General features: G+C 42.2%; 1 protein-coding gene across 6 annotated transcripts in view; it reads right to left on the bottom strand.

Annotated features, from left to right (window-relative positions):
* The window catches only part of LOC132142686 (SH3 and PX domain-containing protein 2A), a 94442-nt gene extending 72612 nt beyond the window's left edge, over positions 1-21830 (bottom strand). For all 6 annotated transcript variants that reach the window (XM_059552742.1, XM_059552743.1, XM_059552746.1 and 3 more), the window contains exons 1-2: positions 21272-21830; positions 3451-3531 (exon numbers count right to left, since the gene is read on the bottom strand). In XM_059552742.1, coding sequence (XP_059408725.1) covers positions 3451-3531; positions 21272-21343 — 153 coding nt within the window. In that variant the 5' untranslated portion in view covers positions 21344-21830. The remainder of the gene's footprint in view (positions 1-3450; positions 3532-21271) is intronic.
* Between the last annotated feature and the right edge of the window lie 901 nt (positions 21831-22731).

The following is a 22731-nucleotide window of genomic DNA, read 5'->3' as shown; positions in this document are numbered from 1 at the left end:
TCACCACAGGCTCAAACCCCTCCATTGTCCCTTTGAGCTCAAGGCCAGTGTGTATCGGTCTCCTGACTACAACTGGACCTTGCTCATGAAACAGGCCTTTATCCAAGCTTCAACAATCAGGCTCCTTCTTCCCACACTGACATCAGTACAGTGGGCAGAGCGAAGCGTCCCTGAACTCCCCCAAAGCTCTGAGGCCTTGAGTTACTCAATGTGGCGTGCCTGCCGTTCCTTGTGGTCTAGACACCCATTTTGGACTTTCGGGCCGGGCCATGCTGCCTACACATTTCCAAATCTAGACTGAATGACTTTCCATTTGCCAGAGCAAGTACTTGGAGAGGTCATCCAGTGCCAGACGGGTTCATGTTCTGAAACATTCTGATGACCAAGGGGTGGTAAGAGAAGTAAAGCAGTCATGTTCAGTGCAAAAAATATATATAATCTAGACTAAATAATAATATTTTACTATAGCCCCCCTGTGAATAATATGCAAAGGAAAGTGGAAAAAGACATTGCACTAATTTTAAATATAATTTTAAAATAAACAAAATAATAAAATTAATAAGACTGCACTAAAAGATACCTTCAAAAGACTCAAATTAAATTAAATTAATTTCTTAAAAACCAATAAAAAATAAAGGACGGTACTACTAAAATATGTCTTATATTATTTAAGATATACAATACAGTATATGTTATATGATAGTGCTTGTTAAAAAGTATCAAATAACATTTTATAATAAAGTAATATAGTATTTTAAAATAAAATAAAATAAAATTAAATTAAATTAAATAAAATAAAATAAAACTGTTGTAGCTAACGTCTCAAGTAATTCCAGTTGGGCACCTACAGCTCAAAAATCTCCCTATATCCACAAAACCAGGGTTTTTCATTTTCACTGAAACTGTGGTCCCCATACACAATATTTCATCAGTTCATGTTAAATCCTGCAGTCAGCTGATCTTGGTTTGGTCTTGGAGAGCTTAAGCTGGATACAGCTGCCAGAGTCAGCTTAGATGAGAGGAAAATGTAAAGCAGATGTCATGACTATGTTGTTTTGTCAGGTGTATTGTTCTTATCCCCATCTCAACCAGCTTAGCAGCCCACACAATGATGCTCTTAAAGCCTGGGGAGCCCACATATACAACTAGGCTTTCAGTTCACTCAGAAGTTATAAAGAACCCCAGAACATTGATTACAGAATGATGCATTATGCTTCCTTGCCTTTCACAAAAGCCTTTCATTTTTTTGCTCACTAGTCTCTGCAAACCTACATATTTTTTGATACTAGTCAGACTAGTGTTACATATAGCATGTGCGTTTTTACACTCAAAAACAGCTGTATGGAGAACAACAGAGAATGTAGAGATTGCTGGAAATGTTATTAAAACTATTGTTTTACTATTTTTAAGACAATCCAGAAATTGTGAGAAAATTTCGGAATATGTACACTACGGTTCAAAAGTCTGGGTTTGCTGTTTTTATATATATATATGTATATCAAATATTAATAAAATCTAAAATAGCCTTTTTAAGACACAATTTATTCATATGATGTTAAAGCTTAATTTTCAGCAGTCATTTTACTCCAGTCTTCAGTTTCACACGATTAGTCAGAAATCATTCTAATATGTTGATTTGCTGCTCAAGAAACATTTCTTATCATCAATGTTGATAACAGTGATAACAGTGCTGCTAATATTTTTGTGGAAACCATGATGCATTTGTAGGATTCTTTGATGAATAAAAAGTTCAAAAGAACAGCATTTGATAGAAACCAAAGTATTGTAACATTAAAAGCATCTTTACTGCCCTATTTCATTGATTTAAAATCAATACATTTTGGTTGACTATATATCAGAAAGATCAAAAGAACAGCGTTTATTTGAAACAATTTTTGTAATTGTGTAAAACTTCACTTTTGATCAATTTAATGCATCCTTGCTGAATAAAAGTATTAATCTTATTGAATCCAAACAGTAGTGCACTCACTGTCACTGTCCCACACACACAACCCCAAACCTAAGTGTATCTACAAAGCAACTACTAAACCCAAAGTCAGGTACTAAAAGTACAAAACTACTAATACCACATCGCTTAGTCAGCACAGCAGAGTATATTATATATACTTTGTAAGAATGATCTGAAACATCTGCTGAAATCTCGTAAAAGGCACAACCCCTTTCCTTATGTTTGTTGTTAAATGTTTTTTCTAGCCTGGAAAACACAATTTTGAAATTACCTTAGATTTCCAGGTTTTTTTTTTTATTATTAAGTTGTTACAGGTTGACTGTTACCTATATCCAAAAATATGGCACTACTATGGTTTATATACAAAAATCAAGGTATTACTATAGTACATTATATAAAAAAAATAATAAAAAAAGGTATACCCATGATTTATGTTTTTATTTAAATTATCGTTTAAAAGTATAAAGTCAGTAAGTCTTTTAAGGATGCATTAAATCGGTCAAAAGTGACAGTAAAGAAAATAAAGACATTTAAAAAATATTAATATTTTCAAATAAATTCTGTTCTTTTAAACTTTCTATTCATCAAAGAATCCCATGTAATTAAAAAAAACAAGAATACTTTCTGAAGGATAATGTGACACTGAACACTGGAGTAAAAGCTTCTAAAAATTCAGCTTTGCATCACAGAAATAAATTACACCCTAATATACATTCAAATAGGAAACAGTTATTTTTAAAAAAAATCAATGTTACAGTTTTTATTGTATTTTCGATCATATAAATGCAGATAAGCATACAAGAGAACTTTAAAAGGCAGTGAAAATCCAAAAAGACACTGTACATGTCCAAAAAGCTTGACGATAACATGGTACTTTTTCTTTTTTTGTACTGTACCAACTGTACAGACATGTTCATAGAGAATGCTTACACTGCAACTAAGTGTGCACAGTCATCTCAAACCTACACACGTCCTCACACAAAAAACATACACACTCTTTCTTCCAGACTTTACAGAGTAGCCCAGCTGCACCTGAAGGGCTGGGTGTGAGCGCTGTCTTTCCTTCATTCTGCTTCCAAAGCAAATACTGTAAGTTAGACTTTAATTTGTAAAATACGCCCATAAATGTTATTCAGCATAACTGCTCGGCTCCAGCCATTAACGCATGCAACATTAAATAGCATTAGATTCATATCGCATTCTTTCTTCTCCTTATTATCCTTATTATTATTTCCTCTAACTCGCTTCTGCTTTTGGGAATAAAAATGCACCGTTATTAATGTTTCATGCTAATAAGTAACATTTAAAAGTGAGAAAGAGGGAGAAATTGGCATGTAAACACAGCCCTGGCTTGCACAAGACAGACATTAAAAAGACATTAAACTCAGTTCTGAGGTGAATACCTGAGAAAATAATATAAAAGTAAGAGAAGTTAGACAGAGAGAAAGAGATTTGCAACTGTTAAACCTAAGCAAGCCTACCTGAAGGTCAAAGAATTTACTGTATCTTCTGTAGATGATGTGGGACGTGGAGTCAGAGTATGTGACATTGATGAGATACACCTGAAAAGAGAAAAAGACAAAGAAGACAATTACAATCTCTATGATTTATGATTTTGACATTGTGCAGTTGTCTTAACCTGCATTTTTTAGTTAAAACAGCAATTGCACGCATTCAATCAGCTTTTAGCCTGATTGAGGACAAAGAAACTTACATTTTGCTGTTGTCTGGATAATCTATGAAAATATAGATATGCCTACACACACAAAAAAAAGTTGAAATACATTTTTTTTTACAGTGTGTGACATTCTAACCTTCCATTGCTTGGCAACAAAATATTTGCTATTCATTTTTGTGCCAAAAAAAGTGGGTTAAAACTCAAGAGTGAGATATGTAATGACATCACAGCACTGAGTGGTCAGGAAACGCCACTGTATTTCCTGCAGGTATACAATTCCTAACAAATCCAGTTCTATTGTCCTGCAACAGAAATAAAGATCAAATGTTTAGTTCCTCCACAAGGCCACCAGCAGACAGTATGACATCATGCGGAACCAGGGGAACTCCTGACCTGTTCAAAGGAATTTCTCCCTGGGCGGGATACTCGCAGGGTGCCTCTGCCCTGCACCCGACTCAGCAGTGGATGGGAAGGCTTCCTCTGTCCTCTAAACACAGGACATGTGTCATCCATCTTTCATGACACGCTGCCATGTTAAGATCACTCCTAATAAAGACTATTGTTTTTGAAGTTTCAAAGACATTGGAAAAAAGAAAGTAATACTTTTTACTTATTCTTTTCAGACTTTCTGTTTAGGAGTTTTGTCACTTGGCCAAAACACCTTGAAATTATTAAAAACATTTAGAAAATAAATAAATATCAGCTGAAAAATTTAATCTGATTTCAGTTAAATTCATTAAGTTTAATCTGAAGCACTACAAATGCTAACTGGAAATAAATAATAATAATAATAAAACTGAAATAAAAATTAACTAAACCTAAAGATTATTGTTAGAAAATGACAGAAGCACATAACAATTACCAAAAAATAAACTCTAAATTAAAATGAAATGTGAAAATATAAATAAAAAAGCAAATTTAATTGTAATAGTATATAAATAATATTAAAATAACACTACATCCTAAATATATGCATGTATTTTTTTATAATCAATTATGACTCTCCAGGGTCTAAACTAAGACACTTCAAGTCTGTTCAAGGTTTTCTTTAAACCCACCCACCCCCCCCCCCCACCTCCAACATGCTGGATAAATCACATAGTAATGTGTGCCTTTGCAGTGAAATATGTCTGTGTATGAAATGGCTTGTTTAGTCCATAGATTTGAAAAATATAATACATCGTTAAACATTGCCTCATTTTTGCTCTGTATTGCATGTCTGTTTACCATGGTAACCACCAAAATACAACTTACTCCATTTTTTAGTGATTTCTGCTCAGGCAAGCATCACTGCTGCTCATTCTTTTTTCAGAATTTCCAAACACCCTTACAATAAAAATTCTGGGCTTAACTCGTCTCACAGTACATGTGCTACAAACATGAGAGACCTCAAATTGCATGGCTCATTGAGAGGATGTCTGCTATTGTTTAAACAATTGCATTTGCACCTGGCTAATGATAAAAATGTGCAAAAAAAAGGGCTGAATCAGAAATTGCTCCCCATACTCTACATCTGTCCTCTCAAATATTGCACTATTGTCACGCTGTCTGGTCTCTGTTTCCCTGAGTCTCCACTAGTGGTCTCACTTCCCCATAGGCACCTCACCGTAGGCACTACAATTCCCACAAAGCCTTGTCCCTTCATCATAGTAATTGCACTCCTGTTAATTGCACTCAGGTGTCTTCACTTTATAGTCATTACCCTGCCTATATTAACCGGTCTTTTTCTGTTGTCTTCATGGAGTCCTTTCATTCCGTCACCCAGTTTCCTCGTCTTCCGAGTTCCTGTTCCTGTTCCTATCCCTGTTGTTTGTTTTTGGATGGATTTATGTTTTTGACCCCTGCTTGTTGGATTCTGATTTGGATTACCCATTAAATACCACACTGCGTTTGGATCTCTCGTCTCCTGTGTTTCTCTGGGTTTCCGATCGTAACAACTATATAACCAAAAAAAAGGGCAGTTTTAAAAACAGCCATTGACATTAAAAGAGTGACCCAAGCCATTTCATTGACTTAGTTAGTAACTCAGCAACAATCACCAAGAACACCAGCCATACAGCAACATTCTAAAAACCCCAACATCGTGGTACTACGTTTTGCACCTAGCAAAGCACTAGCAATAAACCAGCAAAACTCAAAGAAACATGCTAAAACCATTAACTTTTTTTGCACCAAGTTTTGCACCTAGAAATGACCTAACAATCACTCAGAACATCCCAGTAATCATGTAGCAACATGCTAATAACCCTAGCATAATTGAACCTAGTTTTACACCTAGCATTCATGCAGCAAAACACCTAGCAACAACACAGCAATAAGTAAAAAATTGTGGTCCTGAGTTTTACACGAAGCAAAGCACTAGCAATCACCAACACACCAGTTACCACAAAGCAATATGCTAACACCACTAACTTTGTTTCACAGAGCTTTGCACCTAGAAAAGCACTAGTAATCACAGTGGAAAACACACTGAAAACCAAACAGCAACATGCTAACAACCCTAACACTGTGGCCCTGGGTTTGCACCTAGACCTGTTTTAAAAACAGCTAAAACTAGCCTGGTCATAGCTGGTTTAGAAGGCTTTTGGCAACTTCTTTAGCTGGTCAGGCTTGGAAAACCAGCTACTTCCCGCTTAAACCATCTCAGAACTAGGTTTTTACAGCAAAGCACTCGTATTTACCCAGCAAAGCACCCTAGTCACTACGTAGCAACATGCTAACAACCCTAACGCTACGGCACTGAGTTGTCCACCTGGCATTCCATCAGTTTATAATTTTACAGTACTTGCAGTAACGTACTCGGTTACTAACGTAACCTCGGTTCCCTGAGATGAGGGAACGAGTACTGCGTAAGCTAGCTTACGCTATGGGAAAAGGTCCCCTTTTCTCGAGAATATGAAGCCAAAAATTATCCTTAATTTTTAAATAATGTAAAACGCAGTGCTGCAGCACAGCAGACCCAAGCGAAGCGGCTCGCGCGCTTATTGGCTGTGCTGCGGCAACTGCAGCAACCTATGGTGAGGCGGCGGAGAGTAACGAACCAATGGGGGTGCTTCGCGCCCATTGGACATCAGAGCGCGCCAAAATAGGCATGGCTGGAACTATATAAGCCACCGCTTCACCATAGGGATCAGGTTTTAAAACGACTGAAGCGATCACCCGGTCCGAGCACATAGCACGGCAGGTTATGCAGTACTCGTTCCCTCATCTCAGGGAACCGAGGTTACGTTAGTAACCGAGTACGTTCCCTTTCGAAAGTACTCTCATACTGCGTAAGCTAGCTTACGCTATGGGAACACAATGTAAAACGCCGTGCGTGCTCGGGAACTTCGACCTGTCACAGCCCGAGGCGAGAGCTCGGGGCTTTATAGCAGGAGAAATCCCAGTCCCAACAGCCAACCTTAGTGAGCTTTATATAGGGAATGAAAAAAAAGGGGGACGTGATAAGGCTTAGCACGTCTATATAGAAAGTACCCTGGCCTGCAGGGCAGGGACTTGCAGATTATAGAATCTAATAAATGTGGACGGAGAGGCCCAGCCTGCCGCCGCACAGATATCATCCAGTGGTATCCCGCAGGACCACGCCCATGACGAGGCCATACCTCGGGTGGAATGGGCTCTGATGCCGAACGGGCAGTGAAGGCCCTTAGATTTGTAAGCCAGCGAGATAGTGTCTACTATCCATCGCGATAGGCTTTGCTTCGTGGTGGCGAGACCTCGGGTGCGCCCACCAAAGCATATGAAGAGCTGGTCCGACCTCCTGAATAAGGCGGAGCGCGCAATATAGGTTTTAAGAGCCCTGACGGGGCAGATGAAGCTCGCGTTGCTTTCGTCGCTTTGCGAGGAAAGGGCTGACAGCGAGATGACCTGCGCTCTGAACGGTGTTGAGAGCACCTTGGGGACATAGCCGTGTCTTGGTCTGAGAATGACTCTGGAGTCATTAGGCCCAAACTCGAGACAGTCAGCGCTTACAGATAGCGCATGTAAATCCCCCACTCGCTTGACTGAGGCCAGAGCCAGTAGAAAAGCGGTTTTGAACGAAAGAAGCTTCATATCGACAGACTGAAGCGGTTCAAAAGGGGGGCCCTTTAAGGCCTCTAGGACCGTAGACAGGTCCCAGGAAGGGATTGAAGGGGGTCGGGGAGGGTTCATCCGACGAGCTCCCTTAAGGAAACGAATGACCAGTTCGTCTTTTCCCAGTGATAGGCCGGCCACCGGAGCATGAGAAGCTGCAATGGCTGCCACATACACTTTGAGCGTAGACGGGGATCTGCCCGCATCTAAACGCTCCTGTAGGAAGGAGAGTATCTCCGTCACGTCACATAAGTGAGGGTCTAGGTTCCGTGTCCCGCACCAGGTGGAGAACACTGACCATTTCTGCGCGTATAGGCGCCTGGTTGAGGGCGCTCTGGCTTCCGTAATGGTCTTTAACACTCCCTCAGGGAGGTTCCCGGGTACCCGTTGAGGGGCCATACATGAAGGGCCCAAAGTTCGGGGTGGGGATGCCAGAGCGCGCCCTTCAGCTGCGTGAGGAGATCTTTCCGCAGCGGTATTGGCCATGGGGCTGTACTGGACAGCTGCATCAGCTCGGAGAACCAAGGTTGGGTCGTCCAGAGTGGGGCTACTAGCAGCATAGCACATCTGCTCTTCCTGACCCGATCGATGACCTGCGGTAGCATCGCGACCGGTGGGAAGGCATAAAGCGGGCGTCTGGGCCAATCGAGGGCCAGCGCGTCCCTGCTCTTTGAAAAATATATTGGGCAATGAGCGTTGTCTTCTGAGGCGAAGAGGTTGACCTCTGCCCTGCCGAAGATGCTCCACATCAACTGAACCGTCTGTGGGTGAAGAGACCACTCCCCAGGGGGAACATTCGCCCTGGAAAGCATGTCTGGGCCCCGGTTCAGGATGCCAGGTACATGCGCTGCCTTTAGCGAGTGCAGATTGTAATGTGCCCATGTCAGAAGACGCTCGGTCAGGGTGTGCAAGGTTTCTGACCTGACACCACCCTGGCGATTTATGTAGGCCACCACTGACATGCTGTCTGATCTGACCAGAACGTGGTGGCCCTTAAAAAATGGGAGGAAAGCTTTCAGGGATAGTTCGACCGCTATCATCTCCAGACAGTTTATGTGTAACAGTCGCTCCGGGCTCGACCAGAGGCCGGAGGCAGACCTGCCCTCGTACAGGGCGCCCCAACCGAGGTTGGATGCATCTGTCGAGACTACTTTCCATTTCGAGACAGCGCCCGTGCTTACGCCTAACTGATACCAGTTGGCTATTTTCCAAGGGGCCAGAGCTGTGATGCAGCCGTGGGTCACCCTGATGCGCGCGCGGCCGGAAATCCAGGCGCGCGCTGGAACACGGTCTCTCAGCCAGCGCTGTAGTGGGCGCATGCGCAGCAGGCCCAGTTTGAGAACCGCAGAGGCTGATGCCATCAGACCTAGCATTTCCTGAAATCGTTTGAGCGGGTAAAGAGACCCGGCTTTGAACGACACGGCTAAATGCTGAAGAGTGAGAGCGCGCTGTGACGTCAGACGCGCTGTACATGTCACAGAGTCTATGTCTATCCCCAAAAAGGAAATCCTCTGGCTGGGAGACAGAGCGCTCTTGACAGTGTTGATCGTGAGACCCAGGCATTCTAAATGGCTGAGGATCCAGGATCTGTGTGTCGTCAGTAGTTCCTCGGAATGGGCTAAAACTAGCCAGTCGTCGAGGTAGTTCAATACTCGCACTCCCCGCATTCTCAGGGGTGCGAGAGCGGCATCCATGCACCGTGTAAACGTACGGGGCGCTACGGAGAGGCCGAATGGAAGAACCATGTACTGATAAGTCTGCCCCTCGAAGGCGAATCTCAAGAATGGCCTGTGATGGGGTGCTATTTGAATGTGAAAGTAAGCGTCTTTCAGATCCACTGAGAAAAACCAATCCCTCGGGCGAATTTGCGCGAGTATTTGTTTGGTAGTTAACATTTTGAACGATCGCGTCATAAGCGCTTTGTTCAAACGTCTGAGATCTAGGATGGGTCTGAGACCGCCATCCTTTTTTGGTACGAGGAAGTAGCGGCTGTAAAAGCCTGACTCGCGCTGCGCAGGGGGGACAGTTTCTATCGCCCCTTTTGCAAGAAGGTTTATCAGTTCGGCGCGAAGGACGTGTGTCATTTCGCTTTTTTTTATACTTTCGTTTCGACCGCGGCGCGAAAGCGCGGCGGTCTGCGAGCGAACTGGAGCGAGTAACCTCGCTTTATTATATTCAAAACCCAATTTGATATGCCGGGGATGGCCTGCCATGCAGCGGCTCGTGCGGCTATGGGTTGAATGTGCTTCGGGCACTGGCCGCCTGTTATGAGGGGACCAGTAGCTCGAGTATGCTGTGCTTGTGACACTGTGGTGACAGCGCTTATCTGTAGGGTTGCGCACTGAGAAGTGGGCACGCGCGCTACATTTAGAGCACCTCCGGCGCGAGCGGGAAGGTGGGCATGAAAGGAGACCCGAGTGAGTCTTTGTGACACTTGGGGGAGTGTGTATACATGTAGGGGTGCGTACTGTGTAGTGGGCACACTGCCTACATAGAAAAAGCTCTTTTTGTGCTTTATTGAGGTCGCCGTGAAAACGGCGTTTGTGTGCAGGCGTGCGTGCATTGTAACAGGCTCGTTTACTGCAGTATAGACATCTCCAACCGCCTTTAGTGAGGGGATTGGAGGAAGCATGTGAGGTTTCTTGTGTGGTGGTCCGGCCGCAGCGGGACTTAACCACGGTCTTTTCAGCCCGAAGGTCAGGAGGGCTTCGGAGGCTCGGGGTTCAGCACAATCCTGGGCCGAGGTCCCCGTCTCTCTGGCGGTTTGCGGCTCGTAGAGCGAGAGCGGTGCTGGGTTTTGGTCGCTGGGCGAGACTGTAAGTCTGGCTGCGATGGCTTCGAGGTCTGAGGGGGCGGCGCATTTCTACGGCGTCCCGCAGCAGAGCTAGAGCGTTTCGGCAGGAAGTGTCTCATTGCCTGTGACGTTTTCTGAGCCTCAGTGAAGCGTTCAGCGAAACCCTTAACCGACTGGCCAAAGAGGCCGGAAGGCGAGATAGGAGAGTCGAGAAAGGCGGATTTGTCGGCGTCTTTCATCTCCGTGAGCGTGAGCCAGAGGTGTCGCTCTAAAACAGCGAGGCTTGCCATGCTTCGGCCGATCGCTTGTGCTGTGGTCTTTGTCGCACGCAGGGCTAGATCAGTAGCGCTGCGGAGATCTTTAAAGTCATAGGTATCTGGGGCAGACTCGTCCAGGTTACAGAGAAGTCTGGCCTGAAAAACCTGCAGTACAGCCATGGTGTGTAGAGCCGAAGCAGCTTGACCAGCGGAGGTGTAAGCTCGGCCAGCGAGAGCTGAGGTGGTGCGGCACGGCTTGGATGGATGCACAGGCTTCGACCGCCATCCAGCGGCTGAGGGCGGGCAGAGGTGTGCAGCAATAGCCTCCTCGAGAGGGGGGAGGCTCTCGTAACCGTGGTCTCGGGCGCCGTCGACAGAGGAGAGCGCTGACGAGACAGAAGTCTTCAAGCGTGCGGAGAATGGGGCTTTCCATGACTTCGTGAGTTCATTGTGAACTTCCGGGAAGAAGGGGGCGTTTCTTTGCGGAGGGGCCGAAGGGCGCCCCTGCAGGAACCATTCATCCAGCCTGCTTTTAGCGGGCTCGTCTGGAGGAGACCAGTCGAGCTGAAGGTCGCTGACAGCCCTTGTAAGCACGCGAGTAAGCTCCGCGTCGATATCGGCGCGTTGTCCGGTGCAGCTGGGTGCTGTAGAGGGGGGGGGGTCCGCAATGGAGCCCGACCATTCCTCACTACTGGACGCGGCGAGAGAAAGGCTGTCGTGTCTGTCCTCTTCCGCCTCAGGCGCTCCGAAGGAGAAGGGGGCGCTGGTGAGCAGGGACTGGCGCTGCTCGTCCACGAAGAGGACAGGCGAAGGAGAGAGAGCGGGCGAGGCACGCGGGGAGTGTTCCGGCGTGAGCTCGCGTGTAGCAGTATGCTCAGGCATTCTCTGATCGCGGCGTTTCTTACGCGGCACTTGAGAGAGAAGAGGCGGAGCGGGTGGAGCATCGTGGCTGGTTTGAGCTAATCGAGCCCGCAGGGTCGATATAGCCATGTCGTCGCACTCAGGGCAGCCGCCCTTGAAGAGTGCGCTCTCAGCATGCTCGCGGCCCAGGCATGAGACACAGATGATGGGGCGGTCCTCGCTGGGCAGAGGGCCTCGGCAGGAAGCGCAGGCCCGAGGCATTTGAAACAACGCCTCGAATTCTGGAGGAAAAAAGTGTGATGCAGTGGCAAACACACTAGCTTTGAAAAGGATATAGTCACGCCGGATGGCGCAGCAGGAAGCGAGTGCTGATGGCGGCGTCGAGATGAAGCACGAGCCGGCGTCCTCAGATCTGCGTTGCAGTGCTATCCCGCTGAGAGGCTTTTCGACGGCGTGTAGAGGCTTCTCCGGAGAAGACAGCGAAGTGCAGGTGAGATCGCTGAAGGAGATGAAATCTGATCCCTATGGTGAAGCGGTGGCTTATATAGTTCCAGCCATGCCTATTTTGGCGCGCTCTGACGTCCAATGGGCGCGAAGCGCCCCCATTGGTTCGTTACTCTCCGCCGCCTCACCATAGGTTGCTGCAGTTGCCGCAGCACAGCCAATAAGCGCGCGAGCCGCTTCGCTTGGGTCTGCTGTGCTGCAGCACTGCGTTTTACATTATTTAAAAATTAAGGATAATTTTTGGCTTCATATTCTCGAGAAAAGGGGACCTTTTCCCATAGCGTAAGCTAGCTTACGCAGTACGAGAGTACTCTCGAAAGGGAACTATGGTGTCTGTGGTTAAAAAGAAAGAGATTGTTCTAAATGATACGAAACATTTTCCGGTTGTGAAACACTCAAGCAGTAAACCCAGAGTACGGAGCAGACACTTTCACATCTGTTGCGATAGAAACTAATTCCAAATGGTAGCGATACCGCAAACCTTTTTTCCCACAGAATGTTTAGAGCAATTGAGTCTGGGCTCGATTATTAGACGAACAAACCATTTGATTTACCTCATCTCCATAGTCTGTCATGTATCAAAGATTATGTCATGGACCATAAAGTGGGAAGCGGCATCAGCTTTTCTGTGGGTAATGAAATATGACTGCTATCATATGAAACAGGCAGATGTTTGTGGCGGAGCTGCAAAGAAAGTGAGAGACAGATAGAGGAGGCTCTGACCTGTGCTGTGAGACAGACAGCTTACATGCTTGTGAGTATTTGCATTGTGCCAGGTTAAAGTGCCTCGCCTGTTAGCAGAATGCTGGGAAACAGCCTTGACTAAACCGCCTCACGCTGTTTCCCACAGTGTGTGTGCAGCTATCCAAACAGATACATGCTTATCACACACTGCGTGCCTGGAAAAGTGTGAGAATGTGGGAGATAGAGTGCATGAGAGGCTTTCTTTGGAGGCATGTGCTAAAAAGTACTCCATGTGTGTGTGAGTAACACCTACAGGAGTTATTTAAAGACCCCTGACCGGACTGGCATGTATGGTTGCTGATTGTGCCCTTCTCTGCCCAACTGTAATATGTAATTTCACCACGGAGAGCAGCCTCAATCATCCCATGTGTTTGTGTAAGATGCAAACTCATCAGAGCGCTGGGACCATCTTCAGGGCAACCACAGTAGAAAACAGGATTGCAGAAAGCCCACGCCCAAAATATCAAGCGCGACTCAGCACTGAAACAAAAGAGACTAAGCCAACAGACATCCACCACAAATACAATTGCTATATTAAACCATGTTCACAATGTTTCTGACATTTTTCCAGGCTTTTTTTTTTTTTTTTTTGATTAAAATTTTCAAACATTGCTAATAAAACATTACATTGTTTACAAAACAACTGTAACAGATGTTTCGCCCATAACATCTGTTCTCTTGGCACTGGAACTGACTATATCCATTGAGGTTGTTGAAAAGCGTGCAACAAAGAGTCCTGTTTTCAGGTGTTCTTGAAAATCCTTAGACATAAAAGAACAGAAGTAACACAATGGAGACCTCCCTCTTCGGATACTTATCCTATGACGGAGTCAAGGAACAAGATTAAGACAAAGCAGCTGGATTCCTGGATGCCACAGATACACTATGTATATAAGCATACTTGTCATTTTTGAGAAGAAAACCCTGATTCTGTTTCCATATACAATACCGGCAAAATCAACAGTAATCTTCAAAGTATGGCAGCAAACAAAGCACATCACCCACTGATTAAAAACTTCAATTAAACTTTCAAAGGTTTGGTCGCTCACATTTTATACTGTTCATAAATAAATAAAATTCAGCACAAACACTGATCATACGATCAGGAAGTGTCTTGGAAGGCTCAGAGAACAAAGCTGCATTTGATCAAAAACAAAAGCTTTCCTTTTGTTTAAACAGACTTTATCATGTCCGGCTGAAGCACAGATTTCAAAATAAAAAGGGTTTGCAGCTTTTCGTATATAGACAGTAAGAAGTAAAGCCAAAGAAACTTACTGAAAAGCAGTCGTCTTGTCTTCAGATTTGTCATAAGAAAAGGATGAGGAGTTTTTTAAGCTTGAAGTCTTGGTGGGGCTTAAAGTACAGGCCTCACCACTTAAGTAGCTCAACCCCGCCTAAAGACACTATTTCAGGAAACACATAAAAGAATATCCATTTACCATATTTCCAACCAAAGTGCATACAAGGCCACAAAATGGCATTTCATTCGGCTGGCTGAAGAGTTCAAATCTGTGATGTGAAAACAGCAACATATCTATTCATCATGCTGAGCAAGAAGTAAATGATCTTGTCTAGACATTAAACTAATTTACACTTGGGGTGAAGTTGGGATTTTAGAAGTATGGGATCCTCAAAATCGTGTGATGAGCCAGTTTTCACATTAATACCAGCCTGGGTATTTTTAATAAACCGTTAATAAACAGTTTTGATCTGAATAAAGCACGCGAACTTGTCCTGTCACCCAAGGCAAATGCATGTCATCTAGGGTCCACCACTAACAAGAGGAATAGATAGTACTTAATGTAGAAAACTTTCATGAAAATCAAAATTATACACAATTTACTTTCTAAAACATGTTTCTGGTATTGTTGTAGGGCTGCTCGATTATGACAAAAATCATAATCACGATTATTTTGGTCAATATTGTAATCAGGATTATTTAACACGATTATGAGGGGGCCATATGACCAAAACTTTATATGAGTAATTTATTTAAAGAAAGTGATACATATCAAATATATATTTTCTCTGCCTCGAAAGACTAAGAGCAGCATTTTGACACATTTTTGCGTATATTTGAGCGTTTAGGCGCGAACCTTGAGCTAAATGATGACTTTACATGTTCGTGTTCTGTTCCATCTCTAAGCGCATTTCTCTTCCTGAGGAGCAGTGAAAGTTCTCTTTCACGCTTTTAAAAATATGAATAAATATACTTTTATAAATAAAGCATGTCCCATTATGCAAATGTCATGTAACATGATTTTACTGATTTGCACGGGAAATGGGAAAATTGGGCTTTTATTGAGGAACGAAAGCGCAGCGCTGCAAAAAGGGGGCGGAATGGGGTGCAATAATCGTTTTAGCTCAATTCTTGTATTTTCATGATTTTTGGAGGTCGAAATCGAACCGTTTTTTCAATTAATTGCACAGCCCTATGTTGTTGTGAAAAATTCATTGGTGCACATTGTAAAATCAAATTTATTTAAATAATTCAATAATTTTCATTTTGAATTATTAAATCACATTAACGAAATATTCTTAGATTTATTAATACATCTGCTGCTGAACCAATCAAGTCTCGTCCAACATTTTTTTCTTGTTAAAATTTCGATTTAACTCTGAAATAATCAGATTACAAAGTAAAATGGGTTGAAAATGCTGTCATATTAAATGTACACAATCAAAAGGGAATAGTTTGACCCCCATCATTTTTAGTGAGTTGGCAAAACTAGTTCCAGATCATTTTGTCCCTCTGTATACAACAAATTTCCATTAAATAAATTTTAGGACAAATTAATACAAAACCAGTGACATAAGTTGATTATTTCCATTAAAAGCATTCAGAACATACATTGTCCCACACAACACACTGACCCAAACCCACAAACTCAGAGGCTAAGTACTATAAATGCGTTCCAATCACAGCAAATTTGGCAACTGCTCCAAGCCCAGGTCTCAAGGGGTGAGCGTTTACTGCAGGGTTTAATCTGTGCAACTCCAGGCGGGTCCACTGGTAATGGGATTCTGGAAAGGCAATTTCCCACAGGAAGTGATAACTTCTAAATCATTACTTGTAAATCATTAATTAAACAATATGTAGATCAAGGCAGAGAGAGCAAAAGATGAAAGGTAACTTCCTGATCCTCCTCACTGAGAATTGTGTTTAACAGTGACCCAAAGAACAAACCCATTTGACACTCATTCTCTCTCTACTTCCTTTGCATGTTCTTGTGGTCATTTCCAGTTTGCTGGTGCCACTGGTCACTCTCTTCACATCTTTTAATCCAATGCAAAGGAACATGCACATTCCAGCTCCCAGATAAGGATGCGGTACAGGAAGTGGAACTTGAGTGCACCTCGTTTGCTGGAGAAGTGCAGATGAAAAATTGTCAACTCAGCGTACACGTCAACCTTTGATCATCAAAACCTTTGGCCTTACAGAGCAACCTGGGACAAGACACCTCTTCTGAAACTCAAAGAGTGTGAAAGCGGAAGACATTTATTATACACTGACAAGGATGCTGGTAGATTTAGGAACTGTAATAAACCGATAATCTGCAATTGGTCAAATATCATCCAGCGAATTTAGATTTTTACTATTGCAAGTCAGACACTTGCGAATGGGAGCAAATAGCCAGCCACTTCCATGAAATGTTGTATCTGGTGGTGTGCAGACAAAACTGTCAGCGAGTGAACACAGTACTACTATTTTTCAGCTCTATTACACCTACATGGCCTTTCAAACCCCCTCAACAATCCCATCTTTCATCATAGAGCCCTTCAAGAGAGCCAGACCCAGCATCCCAGGCAAAACAAAACATCATAAACAAACACGTCATTAGTTCATGTCATTCAATCAGCTTAGAATCAATTAGCATACATTGAATGCACTGGAAATATGATACATTCTGATAAAGTATCCTTTTGTTTTGGATTATTTTCTTTATGGCTGACGACGTCATTAGTTACTGTGAGAGAGAAAACCATTTCCCATGAAGGCTGCTGTACTGAGGCAGAGCTTCACTTCCAGCCCACACATTTTGTCACCAGCAGCTCTGGCATCATTTGTTCTCTATGATGTAATCAAGCTGCACTGAAAGCAAAAGCATTCGCTCCGCAACTGGCGGCGAGCAGACAGTAACTCTACAGAAAGGAGCAATGAGCTTTAGTGCTCCAAGATGTCATGTTGGACAAAGAACAAGCGAGGAGGAGGGGAAATGAAAACGCGGAAATTGAAGACAGGCAGGATGCAGCAGGAGTCATTTATCAGTACATAAATGTATGCAAGTGCTGGTATAGGATGTGTGTGGGATATGGAGGGAGGGAGGCTAGTTTAAAGGGACAGTTCACCCAAAAATGAAAAATCTGGGTTTCTGAGACACTTACTCCCTCCATATCTGTCAGTTTAAATCTAGATTAAAGACCAATCGCTTTAACTTGGCATAGACTTAATATACTACCGCATTTCTATAATTCAAATCTGTGAAAGGATTGTTAGGCTGCATTAATTAGTTCAACTTCCCATAACACCTCATGTACTCGCTACATCATAAGAATTACAATGACATCTACGCTAATATTAGTCTCTTTCATTCTTGTTCCGAGGTCACCGTAGCCATACAGATCCAGTCTGTATCCAGATCAGAGCTACAGAGGACCTCTACAGCCCTGAATGTAAGCAGAGACCATGTCAACAAGATGCACCCCAGAGACAGATCTCCTGCTAAGACTGCGTCGACTAGACGACCATCGGCACAAGACCACGGGAACCAGACAAGTCCTCTGCACAATCTGCCCTGTGTTACAGCCTGGAATTAAACCACACCATGCTGGATTCGTCTGGACAGAGGAGAACTGACCACTGACTGAGCCTGGTTTCTCCCAAGGTATTTTCTCCATTTCTATCACTGATGGAGTTGTGGTTCCTTGCCACTGTCGCCTTTGGCTTGCTTAGTTGGGGACGCTTGACTGATTGCACAAAGTTTTAGTAGTTAGTAGTTTAATAGTTTAGCGACAAGATGCAGAAAATATGCAAGATAACGTGACTGGTGAATGAAAAAAAAATGCTTACAAATTTTTTTCTGTGTATACTATTGTTTAAAAATATAGGTTCAGTACAATTTTTTTAAAGAAATTAAAACTTTTTAAAACTACATTTTTCAAAGATGCATTAAATTGATAGTAAAGAATTTTACATTGTTACAAAAAATGCATCAGTTTCCACAAAAAAATATTATTAAGCAGCACAACTATTTCCAACATTGATAATAATAAGAAAATGCTTCTTAAGCAGCAAATCAGTATATCACAATGATTTCTGTGGATCATGTGACACTGAAAACTGGAGTAATGCTGAAAATTTTGTTTTGCCATCATAGGAATAAATTAAATTTTGAAATATATTCAAATAGAAATAAACAACCATAAAAATGGAGTTCTTGACAGCTCAAATATACAAGCAAAACAAAATTTTCCCAGTTTAATTCCATTCTAGGTTACCTTTCTTATTTTTCCTTTTTTAATTAAAGCAAATCAAATTCTCATTGTTGTGGTAATCAACATTCTGCCCCAAATGTTGTTGATTGAGCTTTACTTCTATTAAACCCACAATATTAATTAAACCTACAATATTAAAGTCTGTTTGTAAGCCCAAGCTATTGGACGGCAAGTGGAATAAAGTGCACACATCTTGTAGAAAACTTTTATGGTCCTTTTAAATCAGATTAATCACCATTTGTTTCTGTGGATGTTTCCACATATGGAAAATAGCAGCATGAACATTCTTCAAAACTTCTCCTTTAGGGCTGCACTGAAAACAATAAAGTCTAAAACATCTGGAACAACAGGAGGATGAGTAAATAATGAGAAAACGATCATTTTGGGGTGAAAGAAAGAAAGAAGGAAAGAATCATGGCTTTACTCGATTTTCGTGTTGAATAAAAGTGTTTTAATAGCCATTACACAGGGTAAACAATCATGTTTCATGTCATGTTGTGGCATGAATGTCTTGTAGAGGTCTATGACAAGGATTTAACAGATGGAAACAACTAACGAAATGTGTCATATACAAAAGCTGAAAAGGCAGCAGATTGTCTGTGGAGAGCTTCAAGGCAGCTTCATGTAACGTTCACACACACAAACAGATTTCGGACATATGGGGCTCTGTTGGGAACCAGTGCTCGCTAATGAATTGTGTGAGAAAACATGTCACACACAAACAGAGTTCCCACGAAGACATTACAGAAGCAATTCTATCTACCTTCAGAGGAGGGTCTCAGTGCTCAGTTCCTGTCTGGAAGCATGCAATTTTCCATTGTATGACCCCCTATTTTTATTTAGTCCAACTTCAAATTCTCAGCTGACTAATGATGACAAACCTGCAGTTATTTTCTGAAGTGGTTGTGAGTACACTCTCAATCATCCTACCAATGCACATAAAACTTGTCCCAGGTCAGAGTAAAAACCAGTAAGAACCTTGTCTTGTGTATGAATTAGTTATTTTCCCCTCTTTGTGTTAATACAGCCAAGCTTCCATTCAAAGAGAGGAAGTCGGACCATTCCTGGGGATTAAAACAAGGGCATGTGGGTTCACATTTCCCCTCCTCCTTTTCTCTCTCTCTCTCTATCTCAAAAGGAAACATACCCAGCTGTTTGACAAACATTACTAATGAGACTGAACAACTGCCTTTCTTTTTTTACTCTCTTTCCAGAGTATGTTGAAGCCTGTGGGATATAGGGCAATGCTTATTCCAAAGGTTCACTTCACTCTCTCGGGAGAGAATGTAGTGAATCTGTGGCAAAGCAAAAGACTCCAGTGCAAGTTATGGGGGAGGATGCTGCACTAATGCTGATCTGAGAACAGTTGTGTTGCTCTCATGGTTAGAAGATCGAGACAGTGGGCCCATGTTAAACAAGCTGTTTAAAACAAAAAGCCACAACTACTGATGAAAGTCAAGGCTGTTAAAATGTACCATCACTTAAAATGACAGAACTTTTGGTTGACTGGCTAAAAAAATGGGTTTCTGTTTTTAATGACAAAAAAAAAAAGTCTAAATTATGTGTCTGTGTGAAACGTTTTTTTTTTTTTTTTTTTTGGTATACCACCTTTTTGCTTCAGCGTGCACTCAAGCTGGATTAAACTTCACAAGTTTATATTGCAGAATCTTAATTTATATCTGGAAATAAACTACGGTTTAGTATTTTGGTGGGGAAAATATGCAAAACTAATAAATGATTCTGCCTAAGATTTAGCACTAGAAATAGGTCACTAATCAATTGGTTACATAAACCATCTGGACTCTTTGTACAGTAGGTCAGATATATTTGCTTCCCTTGAAGCACAAGATGCTCTTTGGATCATTCTCAACATTTATAAATGAATACAAGGGAGGGAACATGCAAAACACACAAAGATTCAAATTCATACAATTTTTAAAAGAAATATGCACTTAAATAGTTCTATTAGCTATTTAATTAGTAATGAAAAGGTTGCATTCAATTAGAAAAATACATAACAGACTGGACTTTTGTGTACATATCTATAGGGTGAACTCTGGAAAAAATGGGTCAGGTTTTCATTATATGGCGAAAATGGCCCAGATTCACTCTATATAATTTATGTAGAACTAGTCTTTAGATAATCTATATTATCTTCTAGCTCATGCTTTCAAGAAGTTGTAGCATAAATATTTGAAACAAACAGCAGAGTCCATCTTTTGCAGGAAATGAATAAGCTTCTGTTCCAGCCATATATGGGCACTTTTTCAGGCCACTAACCACCGAATCTGTCACTGAAGTTGTGTCCTAAATTGCTACAAAAGGGGTGTGACAGAAAGTTTAATAACTTGAGACAACAGATGAACAAAACACGAACACCAGTGATCATTATATTCTTCTCAACATAGGATCCTTTCAGCAACATTTATTTATGTTCATAGAAACAATAAAGCATAATTGTAACCGTTTTCACAAATTATGATCAAGGTGTTTTTATTGTACTGATTATGCAATTGACATTACCTGCAGACATGTACTAATTTCATTTGAATCTTACACAAGTCATAAGAAACCGAAATCTTCTTTAATTAACTTGCCAAATAAAGAGAATATAATTAAGTAGGCAGGTCATTTTCTGTACTTTTTTTTAATTGTTTTTTTATGTGTTTTTCCTTAAACTGACCTATGTGGTTTCTATGTGTATTATTCTTCAATTAAAAAAAAAAACTCTCTGACTCATCTCGACTAATGATTAAAAAAGAGACTTTTTATAGGACAGCGCAGAACCAGCCCAGAACGCATTTGTTCATTCGTTGCAGAAATGTCAGATGCGTCTTTCTATATCTCAGCATCAGGTTCGAGAAGGACGCAAGGTGAATAGGTAGCCAACTCACGTAATGTTTGGATGGATTCCTCCTCTTCTCCACATCCACCACTTTTACATCCAAAACTGTCCGAAACTGCATTGTGGAAACGGAGGCTTCGGGAGCACGGCTAGTAATCAGACAGCCACAGAATGGAATGGACAGTCACGAAGACGTCTGTCTGCACGAATAATATCGATGTTCCTCTTCTCAATGAAAGCAAACGACTGTTGCCCCCCGGCCCGTCCGTTTATCCCCCCTTGACGTAATGTAGAAATGAAGATCGAGTAATAAATGCTCTTAAACTTATATCCGTCCGCAGGAAACGAACATTCTCGTATCCGTTTCTCTCATAACGCAGAGCGGATTTTCGAACCGCGGCGCTCCAGCTGAATTCGAATCGAGACACGTTCTACAGTGTCATTCTGGAACCCGGATCGGCACGTCCTTTGTGTGGACTACAGTAGAGTAGCTGAAGTCTGGGGGTTTTCTTAAATGTGAGCGGCGCGCGTCATAAAGGCCAGGGCGCATTCACCGCGAAGTCCATTCGGCAGGAAACGTGCGCGCGCTGGGATATTTGGGCAATGGGGCTGGGCTTCTTGACAAGGGCTCTCTTGCAGTTTAAGGGAAGAAGAAGGGAAGAAGAAAAAAATACGAGTGTTGTGTTGATATCATTGTCCTCCTTCGCAAAAGAGATAATGGCTGGATGTTACAGACCAGGCATTGTTTGTTTAGTTTGCTTCAGCTTGTTTAAAGGCCAATTGTGAGAAGAAAATGTAGTATCGTATCTGGACTAGCCATGTCACACACCAGAAATTAACTGTCATCTGAAAAAAAAAGTTCCATAAATATAAATGTAAAACTTGCATTGTCTATACGCATACAAACAATTTCATAAACGACTGCTGCGAGAGAATATCACAGAGAGTGTGAAACGTGATTTTCGCTTCTCATATTGTCACCGAGCATAGATAGGCCTACCTGAACGCGCACAGAGATACAGATGTGCTAATGGACAGTGCGTATCTATTTGCTCACAGTGACCTCGACGGCCATTGAGTGTAACTACAGTTTCAAAACACCCATTCAGCTCACCCATAGTAAAACTCCAGGACACTCTTTATCACTATAAGTGAAAGGGAACTAGTTCCATCAAGGTAACAAGAACACGTACAAAATAAAAAAAGATATTAAAATGGATGAAACTGACTTTAATGATTTAAATGAAACTGGATTCTGTAACTTGTTAACAATATGTCTTCATGATTGTTTTTAACACTCTTATTATATTTTCTTTTTTATAATTAAAACATGATGCTACAAAACAGTGTCGTGTGCTTCTGTTGTGCTTATTGTGTCACTATTGCATTCTAATAATGTCAGGTTAACCTCCAGCACATCTCGACTCAGATTCTGGCTGCTGGACAATATATGCAGGACATGGCATCCTTTCTCAGCATCTGCCAAAAAAAAAAAAACAACAGCATATG

This window comes from Carassius carassius, chromosome 6 (assembly GCF_963082965.1).
Source record: "Carassius carassius chromosome 6, fCarCar2.1, whole genome shotgun sequence".
NCBI lineage: Eukaryota > Metazoa > Chordata > Actinopteri > Cypriniformes > Cyprinidae > Carassius > Carassius carassius.
This window is presented reverse-complemented; position numbering and strand designations above follow the sequence as displayed.